Below are 19,923 nucleotides of genomic sequence, written 5' to 3'. Positions count from 1 at the left end.
ATACCGGGTGATGCCATTCGGCCTGGTCAACGCCCCCGCTGTCTTTCAGAGGTATATGGATAAGGTATTCTCAGACATGTTGTTTACCTCGGTGGTGGTGTATCTGGATGATATCCTAGTATACTCTCAGTCACTAAACGAGCACAGGTCACTGGTGAGAAAGGTACTCCAACGTCTTCTTGAACACCAACTTTTGGTGAAACCAGAAAAATGCAAGTTCGAGACCACTTCAGTATCCTACCTGGGATTCGTTTTGTCAGGGGAAGGCATTGAGATGGACCCAGCTAAGGTTAAGGCTATCATGGAGTGGCGGGAACCCAGCACTATCAAGGAACTACAAAGCTTCTTAGGGTTAGCCAACTTTTATAGAAGATTTATACCCACCTTCTCCAACCTAGTGCTTCCTCTCACTTCCCTTCTCAAGAAAGGAGTCAAGTTTACCTTGGGAGATGAACAAAGGAGAGCAATTCAGACTCTTAAGGAATGTTTTTCCTCCGCTCCCATTTTGATACAGCCAGATCAGACCATACCTTACATCCTGGAGACGGATGCTTCGATAGGAGCTGTAGGGGCCATCCTATTGCAGAAAACAACTGATGACAATGAACACCCTGTGGCATATTTCTCGAAGACCCTCACCAGTAGTGAACGGAACTACTCCGTCTTGGAGAGAGAACTTTTAGCCATCAAGTTAGCTTGCCAAGAATGGCGACATCTTTTACAAGGCGCAAACCATCCCTTCGTGATCAGAACAGACCACCGCAATCTCCGAGTTCTACAACAAATGGAGTGCACCAATGCCCGACATGCTCGGTGGGCATATTTTTTCCTACAGTTTGATTTCATAATAACCTATATCCCGGGCTCAGAAAACAAGAAGGCAGATGCCTTATCCCGGAGTATCGGAGACGGTTCAGGAACCTACAATGAACATGAATACCTTTTCCCAAATCTCAAGATCGTAGCTTCCACAGTCTCATTTTTCCGAGATCTGATACCTCATTATCAGTCCGGTGCAAGACTACCCGCCTCAGTCATCCAAGGCAAGGATGGACTGTATTATCATGGTAACGCCCTGTTCATTCCCACCAAAGATCTTCAGAAACACGTCCTTTCGTGGTGCCATGATACCCCCTTGTCGGGTCACCCAGGCATCAGAAAGACCTATGAACTCTTGCAAAGAGGCTTTTGGTGGCCAAAATTAAAGACTGATGTACATCAATATGTTACCTCCTGTTCAATCTGTGCCTCAAACAAGTACCGAACCGGTAAACCACTCGGACTTTTACAACAACATACTTTACCGTCACGACCATGGGAACATATCTCTACAGATTTCATCGTCGATCTCCCCCCTTCTGAGGGCATGACGGTGATTATGGTCACAGTAGATTCATTTAGCAAACTGGCCCATTTTTCTGCCTTTAAACAAACTCCTTCTGCTTCTGAGACAGCTGATGTCTTCCTCAGAGATATAGTCCGTCTACACGGTCTACCCCAGACCATTGTATCTGACCGGGGACCTCAGTTTACGTCCAAATTCTGGGCGTCGCTTTGTCAGGTCTTGGGTATCAACAGAGCCCTTTCTTCGGGATACCACCCGCAGAGCAACGGACAAACTGAAAGGTTAAACGCAACCCTGGAACAGTACTTAAGGTGTTTCTGCAGCAACCAACAGGAGAGATGGCATTGTTTCCTTTCTCAAGCAGAGTTCGCATATAATAATACCCTGCATACCACTATCCAAATGAGCCCTTTTTTGTGCACGTATGGATTTCATCCCAAACACCTACCAGGGTTTTGCTCCCCAGCCACCAAGATTCCAGCTCTGGACGGCGTGATACAGGAACTACAGGAGGTTCATGATCTCGCCAAGAAGGCACACCAACTCAGTCAACAATCACAGAAGAGATGGGCAGACAGGAGCAGAGCTTCCAACCCTACATGGAAACCAGGACAACTAGTCTGGTTGTCTACTAGATTTCTTCCTAGATGGGTTCATGCAGGAAAATTCTCCCCCCGTTATATTGGACCATTTTCCATTCTCCAACAGGTCAACCCGGTCTCTTTTCGACTCAAACTTCCGGACTATCTCAAAAGGGTTCATCCGGTGTTTCACGTCTCTTTACTCAAAGAGTACAAGGCAGACCCGTTCCTTAGACCCTTCAGCAAGAGTCGAGCCCAGGTACGTTCCGTTCCAGAAGAATACGAAGTAGCATACCTGGTGGACTCCAGATACCACAGAGGTCGACTCCAATACCTGGTTCACTGGAAAGGCTATCCCATGGAAGAGAGGTCTTGGGAACCAGTGAGTCATGTTCATGCCCCTAGGCTCTTGAGAAAGTTTCATCGCCTTCACCCGGGCAAGCCGGGGGGTTCCCTGAGAGGAAAGGGGTATACTGTCAGGACCCAAGATTGGAAGCATTGGTATCGATGGCGGTTCAGACGGTGAACGGTCTAGTCCTCATCCAACATGGCGCCCAACAGGTCGCTTAAGCATATATATATCCGGCTCCGCCCACTTTTCGGTGCGTTGTATCTGTTGTTCCTCGCTCCCAACGCTCCTACTTTGGATTATTGCCATCTGTGTATACCTCCTTATCCTCATTATTCCCTTGTTCCTTCTCTTTATCCCTATTTCATAACTATTCTATTTCCCGTGTTCGCTACAATCTGCTCGGCACTCACGTATTCTGCTATTACAACTGCTGCTGAACCCTTCCGCTTCCCTATTTTCTTCCTTACTGCTACCTTCCTAACATCACCCTGTCACTCTGGTCGCGAGAGTGCTTGCGCACGTTGTTTTCCGCGTCCGGAGACAGGAGCTTTCTGACTTGACTTGCTGTTCCTTCAGTCCTTCTGACTTTCTTTTTTTCTTTCTTTCCCTCACGGAGGCGCTGTGCTGCCGCCTCCGCGTTCCTTACCTTTCGCCGGATTCGTGGGTTAGTGCTGCTCCGGACTACCTGAAACAGTTCTGGTACTTGTCTTGGTTTCCCGTCTCTTGGATTCCTGTCATCAATTACTTGATTACATCATCAACTCTGACATCTTGGAACTGCAAACAATCGAACTGTACCATCTAAAGGACCCACCTTCCGAACCCATCTATGGACTAGGGTTTTTTCCGCCTTCGGGCTTTTTCCCTAGAACTGAGGCTGGCCCCCTGGGGGTCCCCGGTGATAGGTCCACTCTTCTGTCAAGGTGGCCTCCGGAGGGGCCAGACCTTATCTTCACGAAAAGAAGACCAGAACACCGAAAGGCAAGGTTCCAAGGACGAAAGAGAAGCCAGGCAAGGTTGATATTGATCCTAGTGTACGTACCTCGGAGGAGACAGGTGAGGAGAATGGGGAGGTGGACACGGATCTGGACAATGTACTACCTCAACAAGAGAGGTGGTGTAGGGTCACTAACACTGTGCAGAGAGGCAATGCAGCTCTGGTTCTGGGCGATACAAAAAGGAATCTCTCTGTCAGCAGTTCACCTAGCTGGAGAGCAGAAAACGATGGCAGATGCTCTGAGCAAGCAGAGCACAGTCTCCCACAAGTGGGAACTAGCACAGAAAGTCCTTCAGGAGATCTTCACCATTTGGGGAACCCCTCAAGTGGATCTATCGCGACTGGGGCCAACCATAAGTGCGAACAGAATTGCTCCAAGGAATTTCCCCCAAGTGGAGATCTAGGAGATGTGTCCATGGTGGACTGGGATTTTCCACTCCTGTATGCGCTTCCTCCAGTCCCCATCATTCCTCATATGATCAGGGGGTTGAGGAAGTTTGGGAAATCCACAATCCTAATTGCTCTGGTTTGGGCCAGGAGGACATGGTGCCCAGACCTTCTGGACTTGTCCATCTGCCCTCTGTACCTTTGCCGTTGGAACAGGTTCAGCAACTGGTGCAGGGATAAGAATGTAGATCCATTTCTATGTGACACACACACAGTACTTTACTTTTTTTTACATTTAGGCAAATCTGGGGTTAAGGGTTATCTAGCAGCGCTTTCCATATTCAAGCGCTCCTCAGTGTTAGGGAGAATTCTCTGTAAAGGCTAGTTTCCCAAACCTAGTGAGTCCCCCAGCAGCTTTGCTGGATTTTTGTGGTTTATTTTTTTCCTGCTAAAAGTGAGACTCTTTTCCTCCCACTCTTAGACATGATTTGGGGTGTTCTTTTGACTTTGTATGTGTTCTATGGGCTATGGGGTCCTTTACCCCATAAGGTTTCATGTGTTTTTGATATGTGAGTTACACAGCACCCTCCGTGCAGTAACCCAGGGGTGTCGTAGCGACCCCCAAACAGACTCCATACCCTGGGACTGACTACTGTCTCACAGGGCGTGTAAAGTCACCATTGGCTTTACTAGTCTTAAATTGTGAACAGAACCAGTACCCATCATATTGTGGACGTACTGGTCGGGGCAATTAGATTGCCCTGGGGTCTGTTGTTCGAGGGGGCACTGTCCAGTCCCCCCCGACCGAGTTTTGGCTGGTGGCAGTGGATACTACTTTTTATATTCGACCGCAAATATATTCCTGTGGGATTTTCCCATTGTTCAAGGCTACCACTTTTTAAAACAGCCTCGAACATACTGCTGGTTTATTAAATTAATATAAATTCACTGGTTGGTATTTTTTGATGAAACTTGGTTCCAAAATGGCGTTTGTGTTCGCTTCTGTGACTTCAACCCAAGTTGAGCCCTTTGTTCCACTTTTTGGCGGGCTTCTCCACAGAAGCCTCCAAAAGTGGTGCCACTCTGTCTGGGTACCACAGGGGATGTGGGAGGGGGCTTAGGCACCCTGGACTGAGTTGCCTTGGCTACTCAAGTCGCACTCGTGTGATTGGCCCAAGTGGTAGGCCGCCCGGCTCACCACATAGCATGTTTGAGTGACAGCTAGGCTGAATGAATGGGGGTTTTCTGCATAAAAGCAGGGCTTTGGGGACTGGAACTTCAGAAGTCACCACAGGACCTAAAGAATCCGAGGAGGGGAGAAGCCGGGCCGACCTGCAACGACGACACCACCGGTGGAGCCCTGCTGAACCGTGTCACCACTTTTCCCAACGACAGAGGAGATCTCCGGCCGGAGAGTCTTCTTCCTTTGACTGGTGGGGATAACCAGTTTGCTCGTCTTTTCGCCTTCCTGGACCATCCCGTGGCCATCTTGCCCGTGCCAAGCACCCCGGCAACTAGAATACCACAGTTTACCACGACCGCGAAGAAAAGGGTGGTACCTTGTAACCGGGAAACTCTGCAGCTGGTTTCTTCCCTGGCAGCGCAACGACCTCCTCTTCCTCTGGACGAAACACCGACTTGCAACCGCTGGAGCATTCTTCCCACTTTCAGGTACTGTGTCCCGCCTGGCTTCCCTTGCGACAGATCGTTCGGGGTGACAGTAAATCCTCGACTTTCTAACCTGGGTTAGCCTGTGTCCTGTTAACTAACTTTTCCTGACTTGATCTCAATCTTTTGTGAACTTTCTACAAAGACTCTTTGGGCATAACCCCACTGTGATCCTGGACACATTTCGCTTGCTCTCTCTAAGAGTGGGCCTGGCATTTGAACTTCCTTGCTCCCCAGTAGACTTTGCCTAACCTGCCTCACTGTGGTTCTTTGAAAATTATTGGAATTTGTGTGCTTTCATAACTCTGCCTTTTTCCCTCCCTTTTTAATATGTTAAGCGCTCACCTCTGTCTGAAAATAAGTGGTTTTTCTCATTAAGACTTGTCTAATAATTAGAGTTGTATATATACAATAGGGACTGTGTGTTGAATTTACTTACCTCTTTGTGTGCTAGTGTAATTTACAAGTGTGTCTTTAAATAAATAATTATATACTTCACACCAAAGCTCTGGTCAGTGTTTGCTTGAGCTACTGTATCTCTGTACCTATTGTGTATACTCTATATACTGCCTAACTCATCTTGAGAGAAGTCCGATTTGGCTCCGGTCGAGTTTATTCGCCATTTCTTTTTGTTAAAGTCCTTCTTGTGTTTTACTTTGTGCGGCAAACCAGGTTTGCCTTCTTTGTTCACTGTCTTTTTGCGGGCTTCTGCCAAGAAGCCCTCCTCTAGGCGTCTGGGTGTCTAGGTGGGCTGAATATGAGGGAGGGGTGTAGTCACCCCCTGCAGAGGGTATCCTAGGAAACCAGAGTCACACTTTGCCATGATTGGCTGAGGTGGTTGTCTGGGCCGGACAACCCCCCTGCGTGATTGACAGCCAGGCTGTGTGAATGGGGGTTTCACATAAAAAGGCAGGTCTCTTGGGCTAGAAGTCAGAGTCGCCACTGGAACTACAAGGAACCGAAGAGAAGCGGAGAAGAAGTTGACTGCTGCAACTATCCCGTCCCAGTGAAGCCCTGCTGCAGTCCTGAGCTATGTACCCTTTGACGACCAGAGACTATACAGTCCGGAGTCTTCTTCCCTTGAGCTAGGTGGGGATAACCAGCTCATCTTCTACAGCCAGAGGATCCTCTTCGTGGTCGAAATCACTGCACACTGCTGTGGTGGTCCGGATAGCTATCTGAAGAGCCTTGCCTGTTTTTAAGGAGCACACCTTTCATTCACCGTTGCTGCTGCAGGCTTCAGCCCTGTGTGGTGCAGACCCCTCCAGACATCCTCCTTCGGATCGAAGCTCCAGGAACCATGGGTCTGCAGGAAACTACCAGGAACATTTGCCGTGGCACCAGCCTCTTCATTGAATAAGGTACTGTTTTCTGCTTGAGGAATTAGGGTGAATCCCTTTTCTGCGCCTCCAAGGCTCACCCTCGTCTTCCCTCCTTCTTATAACTTTGCTTACTCTGTTGACAATATCCAAGTACTCCAGGCTAAATTGAATCGTGAACTATTAGACTGTGTGATCCTCGACAACAGGAACCCGGTTCCACTCAACACTGTCTCCGGCCCACTGACTCTTGAATTTCTGTCTAAGAGGGTTCTTTGTTTCTGTCTGCCTTGACAAAAGTATTGCCTATGATTCTTGCCCCCAACTCTCTCTGGGTATCTCAGGTGCTAAGTGTGTTTTTGCCCCGGTAACATTTCTTGCCGCGGATACGCATTCCTTTAGTAAGACCGAACGGTCAATACTGTCTAAAAGTGATCACAAGTGTATTCCCGGTAACGTCTTTTGTTTCACAACACCGGACCGCTAAAACACAGGGTACTTACCTTGAAGTTATACCATACAAAGTGAATTGGTTAGTTGTAGTGTATTTTATGTGTGGTTTTTGAATAGAAGTGTCATGTTTATAACAAATGGTTTAAAAATAAATGTACTTATATTTTGGGTCACAGTAATTGTGGTCCCTTTGTGTAATCTCTGCTACTGCTCATATACTCTTGAGATAAGCCTGGATGCTCCGCTACTGCTACCACTTTAACATAGCCGTACAGGATACCAAAGGTAAAACGTGTATTGCCACCTGTAGTCTTAATTGTGTGTAGTGGTCCCTAAGGGCACTGCACGGGATTCTGCCTAACGCTGTCTAGGGCAGAGGTCGCCAAACAGTCGATCACGGGCAACTAATAGCTCGCCTGATTCAGTCGCCCGCACTGGAGATACCAAAAAATAAACACTAGGTTAAATTATTTAAAGTTTTGTGGCCATTTCCCGTATTCAGGATCCGAACCCTGGCCGTCCCAATTGCGGGAAGGGAGCTTGGTTGCTGTGCCACGTGGAGCTGCTTGTAAATTCACTGACAGATGTCAGTATCACATTCTGCTTCTGCAGGCCGCCTGTAGTGCCACAGTGGCCTTGTGCGCCCCCACGACACTGTCTTGCTTAAGCAAGCTGCTTGTTTGTCAGAGATGTCAAAGGGGCTGGAGCATGATCAGGATCATTGTGACCACGCAATGAAAATATCACAGTAGCACTGCCGCTCGCCTGGAAATGTTCAAAATAATATTTTAAAAAATGATGCAATTGCTTTCAAGTGGCTTCTTTCCAAACTCCACACTTTACATTTCCACTTTAAATCACTTCCATGACACAGGTACACCCACTTTTAGTACATTAAGCGATCCATAGACACGCCGTACAGTAGAAGACTACCAGGGTAGCTCAGCAGGTTGACAGACCAATGCTGAGATGTTATATATTGGAAACAGCAGGTTGTTAATCGTATGACTTTTTGCAATGCCTTATTAAAAAAAAGTGCTATAAAATGTGTGGCCAGGGTATGGGTTGGTTGCTTGCTTGCTTATATTCAGGGCAGAGGTGGAGATATTTCTGCCCCTGTAGTGAAAATCAAAAGTTGGCACCCATGAACCCACAGTTAATTTACTAAAAACTGATGTCAGCACAACAGAAGTATTTATTTGTGATTAACCCGTTTGACAAGCATATAACAGCTTCATAAATATAACATGTGCTAAAACAGAGGGGCACACAAATAACAGTATGTGTGGGGTCTGATTAAAAAAAACATTTCAAAGAAAACTAGTGAACGCAAGCAGCATTTTAGCAATTTGGAAATTACTTTTTTTATGCAAGTGTGAAATGCACATTTGGAAAACAACAGTGTGCCTAGCATGTAGAATGCCTGCATAAAACGCAAAAGAAGGGACACAAAAATTACAGGATGTGTGTGTGGTAGGCCAACAAATATCTGTCTTTGAGACAGCTACTAATAAATGACAATGCAACAAAGAGGTTTTTGAAGTTCTTAATATAATCGTGAAGGCAAATGTTAATCCATCTGTTTATAGAGGGGCCAATAATCAGGCCAATAAAATATTGGTAAAAATTCTGAGGTTTATAAATATCCCCACCCCTACATCACCCGCTAGTAGCTGTCCACTGTTGGCCTCCACTACAAGTAGCTCTAGCTAACGTAAAGGTTGGAGACCCCTGGTCTAGGGGGATTTTCAAAATACGGCAAGATCAATATTCCAAGCCCTCGTAGTATCTTCTTTTGTACATGATATTGCTTAAGTGTTGTCAATTCCCAAAATGTATTGATCCCTCTAATACGCAATCTTTCTAATTGTATAAATATGTAGCGAAGAACTTCAGTCTGAGCAGGTAACCATTTAAAAGGGTGTAAGGTAGACATTCTGGGTGCAAACAAGGCTTTAAGGTTATCATCTTGCGTCAAAATATGTTCAGCAGTCTGGACCATTATGTAAATGTACCCATTCGTTAATGACAGCAGCTGGGGGTTCTCCGCAAAAATAATAAGCATTCAATATATGTAGGGCTTAATACCGGAACCTCCAGCACGTGAGAGTTAATAACACTATTTAATAGAGGACAAATCTGCTGCAGATGGTTATGTAATTAGACACAAAGCCCCCCCCCCCCCCGTGTCTCTAAACAGCATACAAATAGAACAGATAGCCACAACTGATTTGATGATGAAATGTATAATTTTTTTTTTTAAATGTTCATCACTTACATACGAACCTTGGTATGAGGAGGGGTGACACCCACAGAATTTCTGTTCCCCCCTCTTCCTATCTCTCCACAGCCAACTCATCTTTTCTTACCAAACCGGGTCAGTTATTTATGAGAAAGCTCATGTAGGCACTTATCAGTTTCAGCTAGCACCACTAGCGCACCGTGATGCATGCGTGGGTGATGTGTGGGCAGCAATGATTTATAGGACCATGTTAATGGTAGTGGTGACGAGCTAGTGTTCATATTCAACGAAGACTAGCACAGTGGTGTCTTCACATAACATTGGTTAATGACACAACAGGGCGACACTTGCACAAATTGGTGCGGCATGAGACTCAGACCATCTTGGGCCGGTTGTTACTCAGGGCGTAGTGGAATCAGCATCCACATTATTGTAACCACATTTAGTTTCTATTGGTCAGATCATCATGATAAAGAGACTTCACATTGCCATTTTTGCATTGTTTTCGGTTTATAATTTCTTTAACAAATCACTGGCCTTTGGGTCCTTTTTTGTGATATAATGTGTACTATATTGGTTCATTTGATCAAATTATGATTTATTTACTTTTTTATTTTGTATTGTTGCCCCTGGTGAATTGTGCATGGTAACATGTATTATATGGTTATCTCCAAATGTTGCAACTCACATGGTTGTACTTACCCATGTGTGGTTTGTTTGTAAAATTATGGATATGTAATTTAACTAAGAGCCTAGATAGAGGAAGACTCCAACATATCGGCTGTTTGGAAGCACACACACAAAATAAGAGTTCATAACATAAATCAGTACAGTCTTGGCTGTGTGTTCCAAGTTGGGTGCAGCCACTTTAAGAGCCTCCTCCATTTACTACCTTTAGGAGGCTATTTGGTAAATGGACCATGAATCAAGTCGGTGGAAGGGGGGAGGGGTTAACATGTTCCTGGATCTTCCACAGAAAAGGAGGAGGCAAATGCATCCAATGTTCATTGCTCTGGCGTCAGGCTCGAGGAGATTCTCAAATCGGCTGGTTAAACACCTCCAAATTCTAATACGAGTTACATTGCAAACCCTTTATACATGCTTCAACTCTTCTTTTGCAGCTTTGAAAGAGTGAAAGAAAACGTGCCATAGAACACGGATAAGTCCCAGCACCTTACGATGCACAGTCAGTCGCCATAAGGTGGTGCGGGTGGGGGGTCAATCCGTTTTGCTTGTTTGCATGGATGAGTTTATCAGAAGTCAACTCTTTACAGGTTCATGGGGAAAAGAAGGTACAAAAATGGACTATTAGGGGAGAATGATAATAAAGGGGGGTAAAAAGGGAAAAATTGTGAGTGATATTCTATGTTCAAAATTCTTGCTGCTGTTAAAAAAAAAAAAAACACACGTATGGAACCAGCCCGTGGATCATTCAAATAAATTCACAAATATCTACCTTAAATTGCAAGGAGTCATCAGCATTCTACTCATCAAGCAGGAGCAACAGACAAATGTCAGACTCAAATCTCCGTCAGAAATGGGGAAGAGGGGCAAAAAAGGGGGGGGCATCTTTTTTGTTTACGGGGGCATGACTCGAGAGGGTGTCTCATGTAAGAGCAAGAAAGGGAGTCCGAGGCTACCCCCGTTTAAAGACACAGGTAGGGATTGCAGCAAGAAACTAGGTTTAACAAATAATAGTTGAGAGCCACTGTCAGAGAAAGAATTCTCTAAAACCCGATTTACCAATGTATCCTAACAATGTAGTGTAATCCTTCTAGCACTGTGATAACTCAGGGTCTGGATGCTAGCAAACAAATGCATTAAATAAATAAATCAGCCACATGCCCATCAGCACCCCATCACCGTACACAACATTGAAGTTGATGCTTGCCAGCGTCTGTCCAGCTATCACCCATGTAGCAGACATCGCCAACCTCATCACTACACACAGACTTAATGCCATCTTTCTCACTAAGACCTGGCTGACACCCACCTCCACCAACATCCTAGACGTCCGTGTCCCCAACAGTTACAGCATCCAACACAGAGGCCGGCCGAACAAGTTAGACAAAGGCCGCAGTCATCCACAAGACCTTATGGCTCTGCACCAGACTGGACGTCAACAGCATTGGCTCCCCATTCGAAGTCCTCGCCTGCCACTTCCCACTCTCCCCGACAGACAGTCACCTTCCATTTCCTCTACAGACCACCCAAACCCAACACCGCCTTCACCGACCTGGTCACCACCATAACCCTCACGCACACCAACATCTTCCTAGGCGACTTCAACCTCCCAAGCAACAAAGCAAACAAACCAATGAAAGAAGGTCTCCTCGGACTTAGACGCCTTCAGCCTCACACAGCACAAGAAAGACCCAATCCTCGACCTAATCATCACTGCACTGCTTTCCCTCCACTACAGCACTCCTCTCCCACCTAACTGTGGGAGGAGTACTGGTCCAACCACTTGGCCTTGCTATTCAACATCCTGCACACCACCCCAGTCAAAAACTTCCAGTAGAAGCCCATCTGACAAATCTTCAGTTCCTTTAAGATATTCCTGGTGGAAGACTTCGCAGAAGACCTCGCCAACCTCCTCACATGGACCAAACACCCCCAACCGAACTGAGACTAGTAGCACTGAACGCCACACTCTCAGCCTCCATTGACCGACACGCGCCTCTGAAACCGCCAGCATCCTGGTACACGCAAGAACTCAACCTCACCAAGAGTCATCAAGAAAGAAACCCTGGCACCACTCAAGGACTGCATCCAACCCGGCGCTCATCAAGGAACACCAAGATACCTAGCGCCAATTAATCAGAACAGCCATGGCCTACTATCAGAACATAACAGAAGCTGACATAAGCAGAGCCCTCTTCAAAGCAGTCAAGCAGTGCATCAACCCGCTACCCAACCACACTATAGAAAAATCCATTGCCATCAACACCTTTATACAATTTTTTTTTTAAACTACTAAATCAGCAAGATTCACCAGCACATAGACACCAGCTCTGCATCCACAGACCCACCTCACATCCCCCCCTCGTGACATCTCCACATCCTGGACAACATTCAAGACACTCTTGACAGAGGACCTGGTAGAAACCCTGGTCACCCTCAAAGTCACATCGTATACTGAGAACATCCTCAAGACCCTCCCTGCAGAAACTCTCCTTCCCTACCTGGAGATCAACAGCTCCCAAACTCAAGGCACCGTTCCAATCGGGCATTACCAACCACTACCTCCCTGTCCAAAACAGAACCTCAGGCGATTAGTATGAGCAAGCGTGATCAAGCAGTACCATTAAACTTTGGCTTGTCAGTGTATGCAAGTAGTCTGCCTAGAGTGAATGGCTAAATTGTAATTTTACTACTAGTGTAATAAAAAGGTCTTAACCAAGTGTACCCTCAGACAGTTTATTTGATCTGGCCCTTGAAGTAAAATCCTATTATAAACAAGCATTCACAAGGCTAACAGTTGTGGCTAGACTGCAGGTATCCGGTATTTGTCAGGCACCATCATATACCAAGATGCTCTCACTATTTTCACCAAGTTGCTATTTTATGGCCAGGTTGTACCACTATGGCAGTGCCTGGCAAATGTCCATCAAGTAAATCTACTTGCTTTGCCAATGTTTGTTTTCACAGTACAGAACTTAAACGTCAAAAAGGGTAACAAGAACTGGACATCACCTGTATAGATGGGGAAATGATTGCGCTCTGTGGGAAAATCTTCCATCTTTCCTTTCAGAAAGGTTGTATCAAGAATTATCAAATGAGGTATGCTTGTGACCAGAAAAGCCAAAGTACATTAACTAGCAATACACCCAATTCCACGATTCCAAAGCAGTTGTTTTTAGACCGAACGTGATTGTGCATAATCTTGTACAACAGAACAAGAGAAAGCACATTACGCTCAAACACAAGAAGGACACCACTTGAAAATAGTGCCACTAAACTGCTGTGGCAGATGGTTAATGTTTTCAATTGGAGGGGCGAAAATATGGATGTGTGCCAAGCCCTCGTGGTAGGGGGACGGGGGCAGGCTCGAAGGCAACAATGATTGGTGGGCCCAGTCTGATCATTTGACTGTAGCGTGGCATTTTTTACTGGGCATCATGAGTGTTGCTACATGGTAGCGGCCCACATGATGGGTTCGGTCAGGGCATATTTCTTTACTATGGCATGAATGTAAAGCCAACAGGATTACGGTAATACTGGCATATATTGAGGCAGACTGTGCAAAGGCGCAGGAGGCACGAAAATGTACTTCATACTGGCATATATTGTGGCCACATTTTTGGGGGTTTGAAAATTCTTCTGCAATGTTGGCAAATCGTTGCATCCATTGGATTTTTACATGCGTCGCCCTTGAAAATCCATTGCAAACTGGCTTTTTACACACGTTAACGTTTAGTGAGATGAAAATAATGTAGCGCACGCCCGCCCCAATCCCTTTGGTTGGCTCAGGCTCCACGCAGTCACTCAGAATATTCTGTGAAAATATGTACGCCCCTTCAATTAGATTTAGCCGGATGCTGCGATTTTGCAGTTAACCCCCTTCCCTGAAGTGTTTTAAATGTATACAAAATAGTGGTGTTCAAATGTCCACGGTTAGATTACAACCGTACTCCTGAAAATAATGGCATGGGACCAGCATGTTGCTTGGCACATTGTTGAAATGTTTACATGTTTTAAATTGTGTGATTCATGTCCCAAGTAGAGTCATGAAGTGCAAGTACAATGTCATATTTAATACAAATCGTGCATGCTTTTAGGATACATGGATTAGGATTTGTGTTGTCCATCTTCAACTAGACCAGGATTTTTGTTTTATTTATATATATGGTACAATACCAACACTTACTAAGCAGTAAGACTGATCAGTGCGTTTTAAAATATAGTAGTGACCTTAAATGTTTTCGAAATGGATTATATACCAAAGTGTGCAATCGCTACTCATAGTTTGCTTTAGTTTCTCCGCTTTATTCTTTAAATCCACCAATCCCCCGATCCTAAATGCCACCCCCTTTTCGCTTGAAAATCATATGTATACAATTACGATATATATGCTGTGATACAATCATATGGTTCCAAATTGTCGTACAATTTGTTTTAATCATGTTGTAGCCCAGCCTTGATAAAAGGTCCAAACTATGGTCGAAACATGTGTCGGTTTAAGGGCAGCGAATTTCCTACTTTTGGCTTTGTAAACATTAAAAAGATCCAACCTTGGACACCACTTTTTGTCTACATTAAACACACTTTCAATAAATAGCATTATTTGTCAAATATTTGTCATTATTTGGATAACTAATATGCTCACTCATAATCAGGGTGCATTAGTAATTTCATGGCATCTAGGCCATACGCAAGAGTCCTGAGTGCACTACCATACCACTCCAATTGTTTGTAGGCTACAGGTTAGGCCTTTACACCTTTTCTAGCAGCAGCCCACCAATATGTTATTCTGATAGCGCAAATCTTCTTGTGTAACCTCTTTGGAGTTCTGCCAGCAGCAAATAATTTGCATGAACGAACCATAGGGGTGAAAAAAAGTAAATCACTTTAACGTTGCCCAGGTGCACCGGCTCCTCATTAACAGGATCTAAATAACAGCACGTGCATGGAACGTCTTCCTCTTACCTGCTGCCAGCCAGTTATGTAGACAGGATGTTTTCTCTTATATAGCTGTGTATGCTATTGTTTGAGGATTCTTAGTTTTATTTTTGTTAAATTGTTCAGTATATCCCATTGTTTGCATGTTTTACTGAGTGCCTTTTGGTGGGTGCGTGACATAAACCTCTGTTACGCATGCGCGGGGTATTCTTGTCCCATTTCTAGTTCTACGAGCAAGGCTGACGCTCACAGTGTCATGTTGCAGATCCAGAGTGGCAGAATAAGAGGTTCCAGTCTACTAGAGGGGACGTCAATTAAAGCTCAGTCCCAAATTGACGATTTAGATACATTCTTGTTAATAGCGGTCTAGTCTCTTTCTACACATGTCCACAACATTTTCATTTTCTGCGAATCAGAAATTGTTAACTTACACCCTGCTCCAGCTCCCGAAACTGAGTAGTAGTTTTGGTCTGCAGTTTTCCAGACCCGAGGAATGACAAGAGCAAGGTACATAAGTCCTATGGTGGTGCTAAGAGGAAATTGGTGGCGTGTGCCTCAGCAGAACAAGAAAAAAAAGTTAGTTACTCACAAGAAAAGGGGTAGCTATGGACCACAAAAAGGAAACAGGAGCTGGCTTTTACTTAGTCCTACAGAAGTGACGCGGATGTAGAGTATGATTCCGCACACCTGGTTTTGTTCTCCGAGGGCCAAAAAAAGGCATAGCGATGCTCTGTGCCTCTTATGGGTGAGGGATATGATTCCCCTGCGAATGAAGCATCTGAGACATTGCAGGTTATTTTGGACACTCAGGTTCTTCCCCTTGCTCGACTTTTCTGAAATGGCTCATCCAAGGACCAGGACATGGGTTCTTCTCCCTCATGTGGGTACTTAGAAGCCAGGCTTAAGAAACCACTGGAAGAAAAAACAAGAGAAAAAATAAATTGAAGTCCGAGTGCCCCAGGCATTATACCCCACAGCGACTGTTTTGCCCAAAAAGAGTCTAGATAGAGCACTCAAACTGTGCCAAGACAAGATTTTAGTTCTCAGGGATGCTTACAAAAATATTTGATCTGGCTGAGGTGGTGGCCATGGAAGAAGGAGGCTTGGCGCACTGTGGGCTCAAAAGAGATGCGTTTTCCAGGAAAAGCTAATTCAGCCATTGCTTTAGAAAGGTAAAAGGGAATCATTAGCAGCAGATCTAGCTTCCTGGGGCCGGAACAAATTTGTTTGGCAAAAAATTCATAAAAGATAGTTTCAAATAAGTTGGACTTTACACGTCCTTACAAAAAGCTCTGGCATCTCCTGGAGTTTTGGAGGGGAAGATTGTGTTTTTGAGAGGGCAGGAAGAGGACGGGGTGGCTTACCCGACCGGATTCACCAAGGACAAAATGGACAGTGGCGCCCTTCTCAACAAGCACAAGATTCCTTCCAGTTGGCTACCTTCTTTGCCCAGCGTGCAAGAGTATGGCGGTCCAGGCAGTCAACCCACGGGTGTTTCTGCAGAGAAAGATCGCACTCGGGGAAAAAAGGTGGAGTATATTTACTGGGGTTTTCCATTTTTGGTGCACCATCACTCATGATTCCTGAGTTGTATAGGCCATACAGAATTTCTCCACAGAGAATGCAAGTTTAGTTCATCTAGTGGTGCAGGGCCTGCTCAGGAAAGAAATGATTCAACAGGTTACCTTCATACTCCAGTATTCGTCTGCAAAAGATTTCTGGTGAAAAGGAAATTGGAGGAAGACCCGTCATCGATCTCAGAAGACAGTGGGTTTCTCCAATACAACCATTTCAAGATGGAGTGGACCTCATGGATCTGACCATACATATTCAAAGCCTGCAAGAAGGGTTCCTATAATTTCTCTGGAACAAGAAGAAATGGGAGTTTATATCCTTTCCATTCTGGATCTATTCAGCCCCTTGCCACTTCACCAAATTGATGAAGCCTGTGGCTATTGCTCTTCAAGTTTGCTATATCAGATTAATTTAGCTGGCGGACATCTTGTTGATGTCCCAATCACGTGAGACAGCGTCCAGTTACTTACAAATCTCAATATCCAGTCTGCCGAGGTTCGTCAAATTCTCACTTCCAATCCAACTTAGTCAAATAGATTTTTTAGGGTTACAAATCACCACTTTACCGGAATAGCTTCAGTTAACCATATCCAAGATCAGGGGTACCAAAAGCATGAGAAAGTTAGTGCTCCAAGATCAGTTGATCTTTATGAGAACATTAGCAGATCAGATTGGAGTCACTATTTTCAGAGCCCATTCCTCCAGAGGGGCCATGGCATCTAAGACTTACCTGGCAGAAGGTTCACGTCAGAGATTTTACAGTCAGCTGATGGTCTAGCGATTGCATTTTCAAGGAGTTTCTTTTTAAACCGGTCTTGCATGTTCGCAGGTGGCGGTAAATGCGCAAAATCACAGCCGCCGTAACTAGACTTAAAATGTTTATTTCTAAGCAAGATGTTTGGGAAAATCGTAATTTTACCTAACAACGGAGACGTAGATATATCCTCCCTGTCAAACGTAATTCAACGTTGTTTTTTTCCCACACCTTAACATATTGTGAAGAGGCTGAGCTGCTCAAGGATACTTTTTTCTACGCCATTTGGTTGTTGAAGATTCAGCATTGTGGCAAAGAAGACGTTTCCTACACGTGCTAATTATAGACAATGGGGAGCAGATGCACTAGGGCCAGGTTATAAAGTGCCTTACTTGTTTTTTTCTATTGATTGTTCATGTACATTCTTTGCTGCTGGCAGAACAGTAAAGAGGCTTACTGCTAAATCTATGCCTCCGTTGTTTTTATTTAAATTTCGATTTCCCCACACAATTTGCTAAAAAAATCGCCATTCTATGTGCGAATCCATCTATTAGGGAAAGAGCAAAGGGAACGCCTCATGGGCATTCTGTCTGCTCTACACCTCACCCCCTCCACACTTCCAATTCAGTGACGGGTCCCAACTGCTCTATAAACCTGAAACTAATCAGAATGAGCCACTTCCCTATGTGCTACCACTCGCTGCTTCCAGTATCGCCACCTGGGAGGTCACACACAAGGCAGAGGCTGACTCACCTGGATTAGCAGCTCTTTCCCAGGTGCGACGTCTCCAGACATATTTAAGCAGAGAGCAGGGGAGATCAGCGCCATTCCATCAGGCAAAGAGGACGCACACTCCGGGGGCCCAAAGCCGAGTTCCTGGTCACTGCCCTCTATTAAATCTTGCCAAATGTCCCCAATGTTAACTTGGTTGTGTGGATAATCCAGGCAGAGGTCCGCGGCCAGCACCACTGCCAAGTGCCTAACACTGTGATCTTGCAACACCGGTACATCCACGTCAGAGCACCCAGCTTGGCCGGCTGCTGCCGCCCGGTCCTCCACCTGCCCTGCTGACTGGAGACAAGTGGAGCCTTTCGGAAGAGGCGCACCGGAGGCCGCCAGTACTCTCCGGATTTCTCCTTCCCCCTCGGCCGCAGATGCCTCGGGAAAATGTTTTATAGCCCCGGGATCCCCCAGCTCCCCTTGAAGCAATGCCAGGGCTTCCCTGGCCTCCATCTCCCCGCAAGGCCACTGCACAGGATCCAGCATCATAGGTGACCCCTCATTCTCGCACCTCGGATCGCCTCGAAGGGACACCTCCACATCTAACCCTGGCATCTCTGCAAACGACCTCGCATTTTGTGACCCCCGATTAATTTTAAATGATCCCTCGTCTTGCGACAACTTCGGGAAAGTCTTCCCCCCATCTTCGAGCGACACCCAGACCCACTCCCCGTGGAAGAGTCCGAGACCACGTAGGCACCGCCTGCTCACCCACAGCGCAGCCGCCCTATCCGGGCAGTGTCCCAAAGCTGTGCCCAACTCCCGCAGCCTACCAGAGCGCAGAAGGGCCGCTGCATCTACCGGCACGGCCCGCAGCCTGCCCGAAGCTCCGGCGGGGACAGTGAAGGCGGACACCAGGGGAGGCGACGGCGGCGCGGGCACCGAGCATTCCCTCCCCTGGAGGTTAATCTCTGTGAGCGCCAGGCGTGTGCGTGGCCCCAGTAGCCCCTGCAAGGCCGGCCGCGTCTCCAACACCAGGAGGTCTCCGGGGCCGGGTTCCCCGCGCCGCACCAGGCCCGGTCCCAGCGCCAGAGTACCACCACACCGGCGGGAACCGAGAAGAGCCCAGGAGAGCTGCGGAGGCCGAGGCACCGGGCGAGCTCGCACAGGGGGCGGAGGGAGGCGTTGCAGCAGAGCACGGGGCACCATGAGTAGCTCCCGGTCAGGCTCCCGTGGGTCCTTCCCGCCGTCCCTACCCATCCCCCGGTCACCCTGCTCCACCCAGGGCGCCGCCCGCACGAGCACCTCCCTGCCGCCTGATCCGCGTCCCCTCAATGCCAGCACCCCGCCTCCCTGCCCCACAGCCTCCGACAGCTTGCCGGGGCCTAGCAATGCGCAGAGCGGGTCCGAGGGGAAAGGGTCCAGGGGACGCAGCTCTACCGGCACCGCCGCCATTTTACAAGGGGGCAGAGTGCAGCTGCGCGCGGTGCGAGGCTGTCAAGGGACATGCACGGGGCATAGAGAGCGCACAACAACAGAGTGTCTCTCATAACACAGGCACTGCTTCCGGAGCACGGACCACAGAGAGCGCGCAACAACAGACTGCCCCTCATAACACATGCACTGCTTCCGGAACATGGACCATAGAGAGCGCGCAACAACAGAGTGTCTCTCATAACACAGGCACTGCTTCCGGAGCACGGACCACAGAGAGCGCGCAACAACAGACTGCCCCTCATAACACATGCACTGCTTCCGGAACATGGACCATAGAGAGCGCGCAACAACAGAGTGTCTCTCATAACAGAGGCGCTGCTTCCAGAGCATGGACCATAGAGAGCGTGTAACAACAGAGTGTCTCTCATAACCAGTGTTGCCAGGTCGGGAGGAAAAAATACGCTGAATGCC

At 46.7% G+C, this 19,923-nt stretch overlaps 1 protein-coding gene across 2 annotated transcripts in view; it reads right to left on the bottom strand.

The window, feature by feature from the left end:
* The window catches only part of PEX6 (peroxisomal biogenesis factor 6), an 846,859-nt gene extending 827,263 nt beyond the window's left edge, over positions 1–19,596 (bottom strand). Inside the window, exon 1 of one of the 2 annotated variants that reach the window (XM_069608918.1) lies at positions 18,049–19,596. In XM_069608918.1, coding sequence (XP_069465019.1) covers positions 18,049–19,470 — 1,422 coding nt within the window. In that variant the 5' untranslated portion in view covers positions 19,471–19,596. The remainder of the gene's footprint in view (positions 1–18,048) is intronic. The other variant, XM_069608917.1, reaches the window with a different exon arrangement.
* Between the last annotated feature and the right edge of the window lie 327 nt (positions 19,597–19,923).

The sequence above is a fragment of the Ambystoma mexicanum genome, chromosome 4q, assembly GCF_040938575.1.
Source record: "Ambystoma mexicanum isolate Mex_15411 chromosome 4q, UKY_AmexF1_1, whole genome shotgun sequence".
NCBI classification, from domain to species: domain Eukaryota; kingdom Metazoa; phylum Chordata; class Amphibia; order Caudata; family Ambystomatidae; genus Ambystoma; species Ambystoma mexicanum.
Note: the sequence above shows the minus strand (reverse complement) of the source record. Positions and strands in the feature narration are given on the sequence as shown.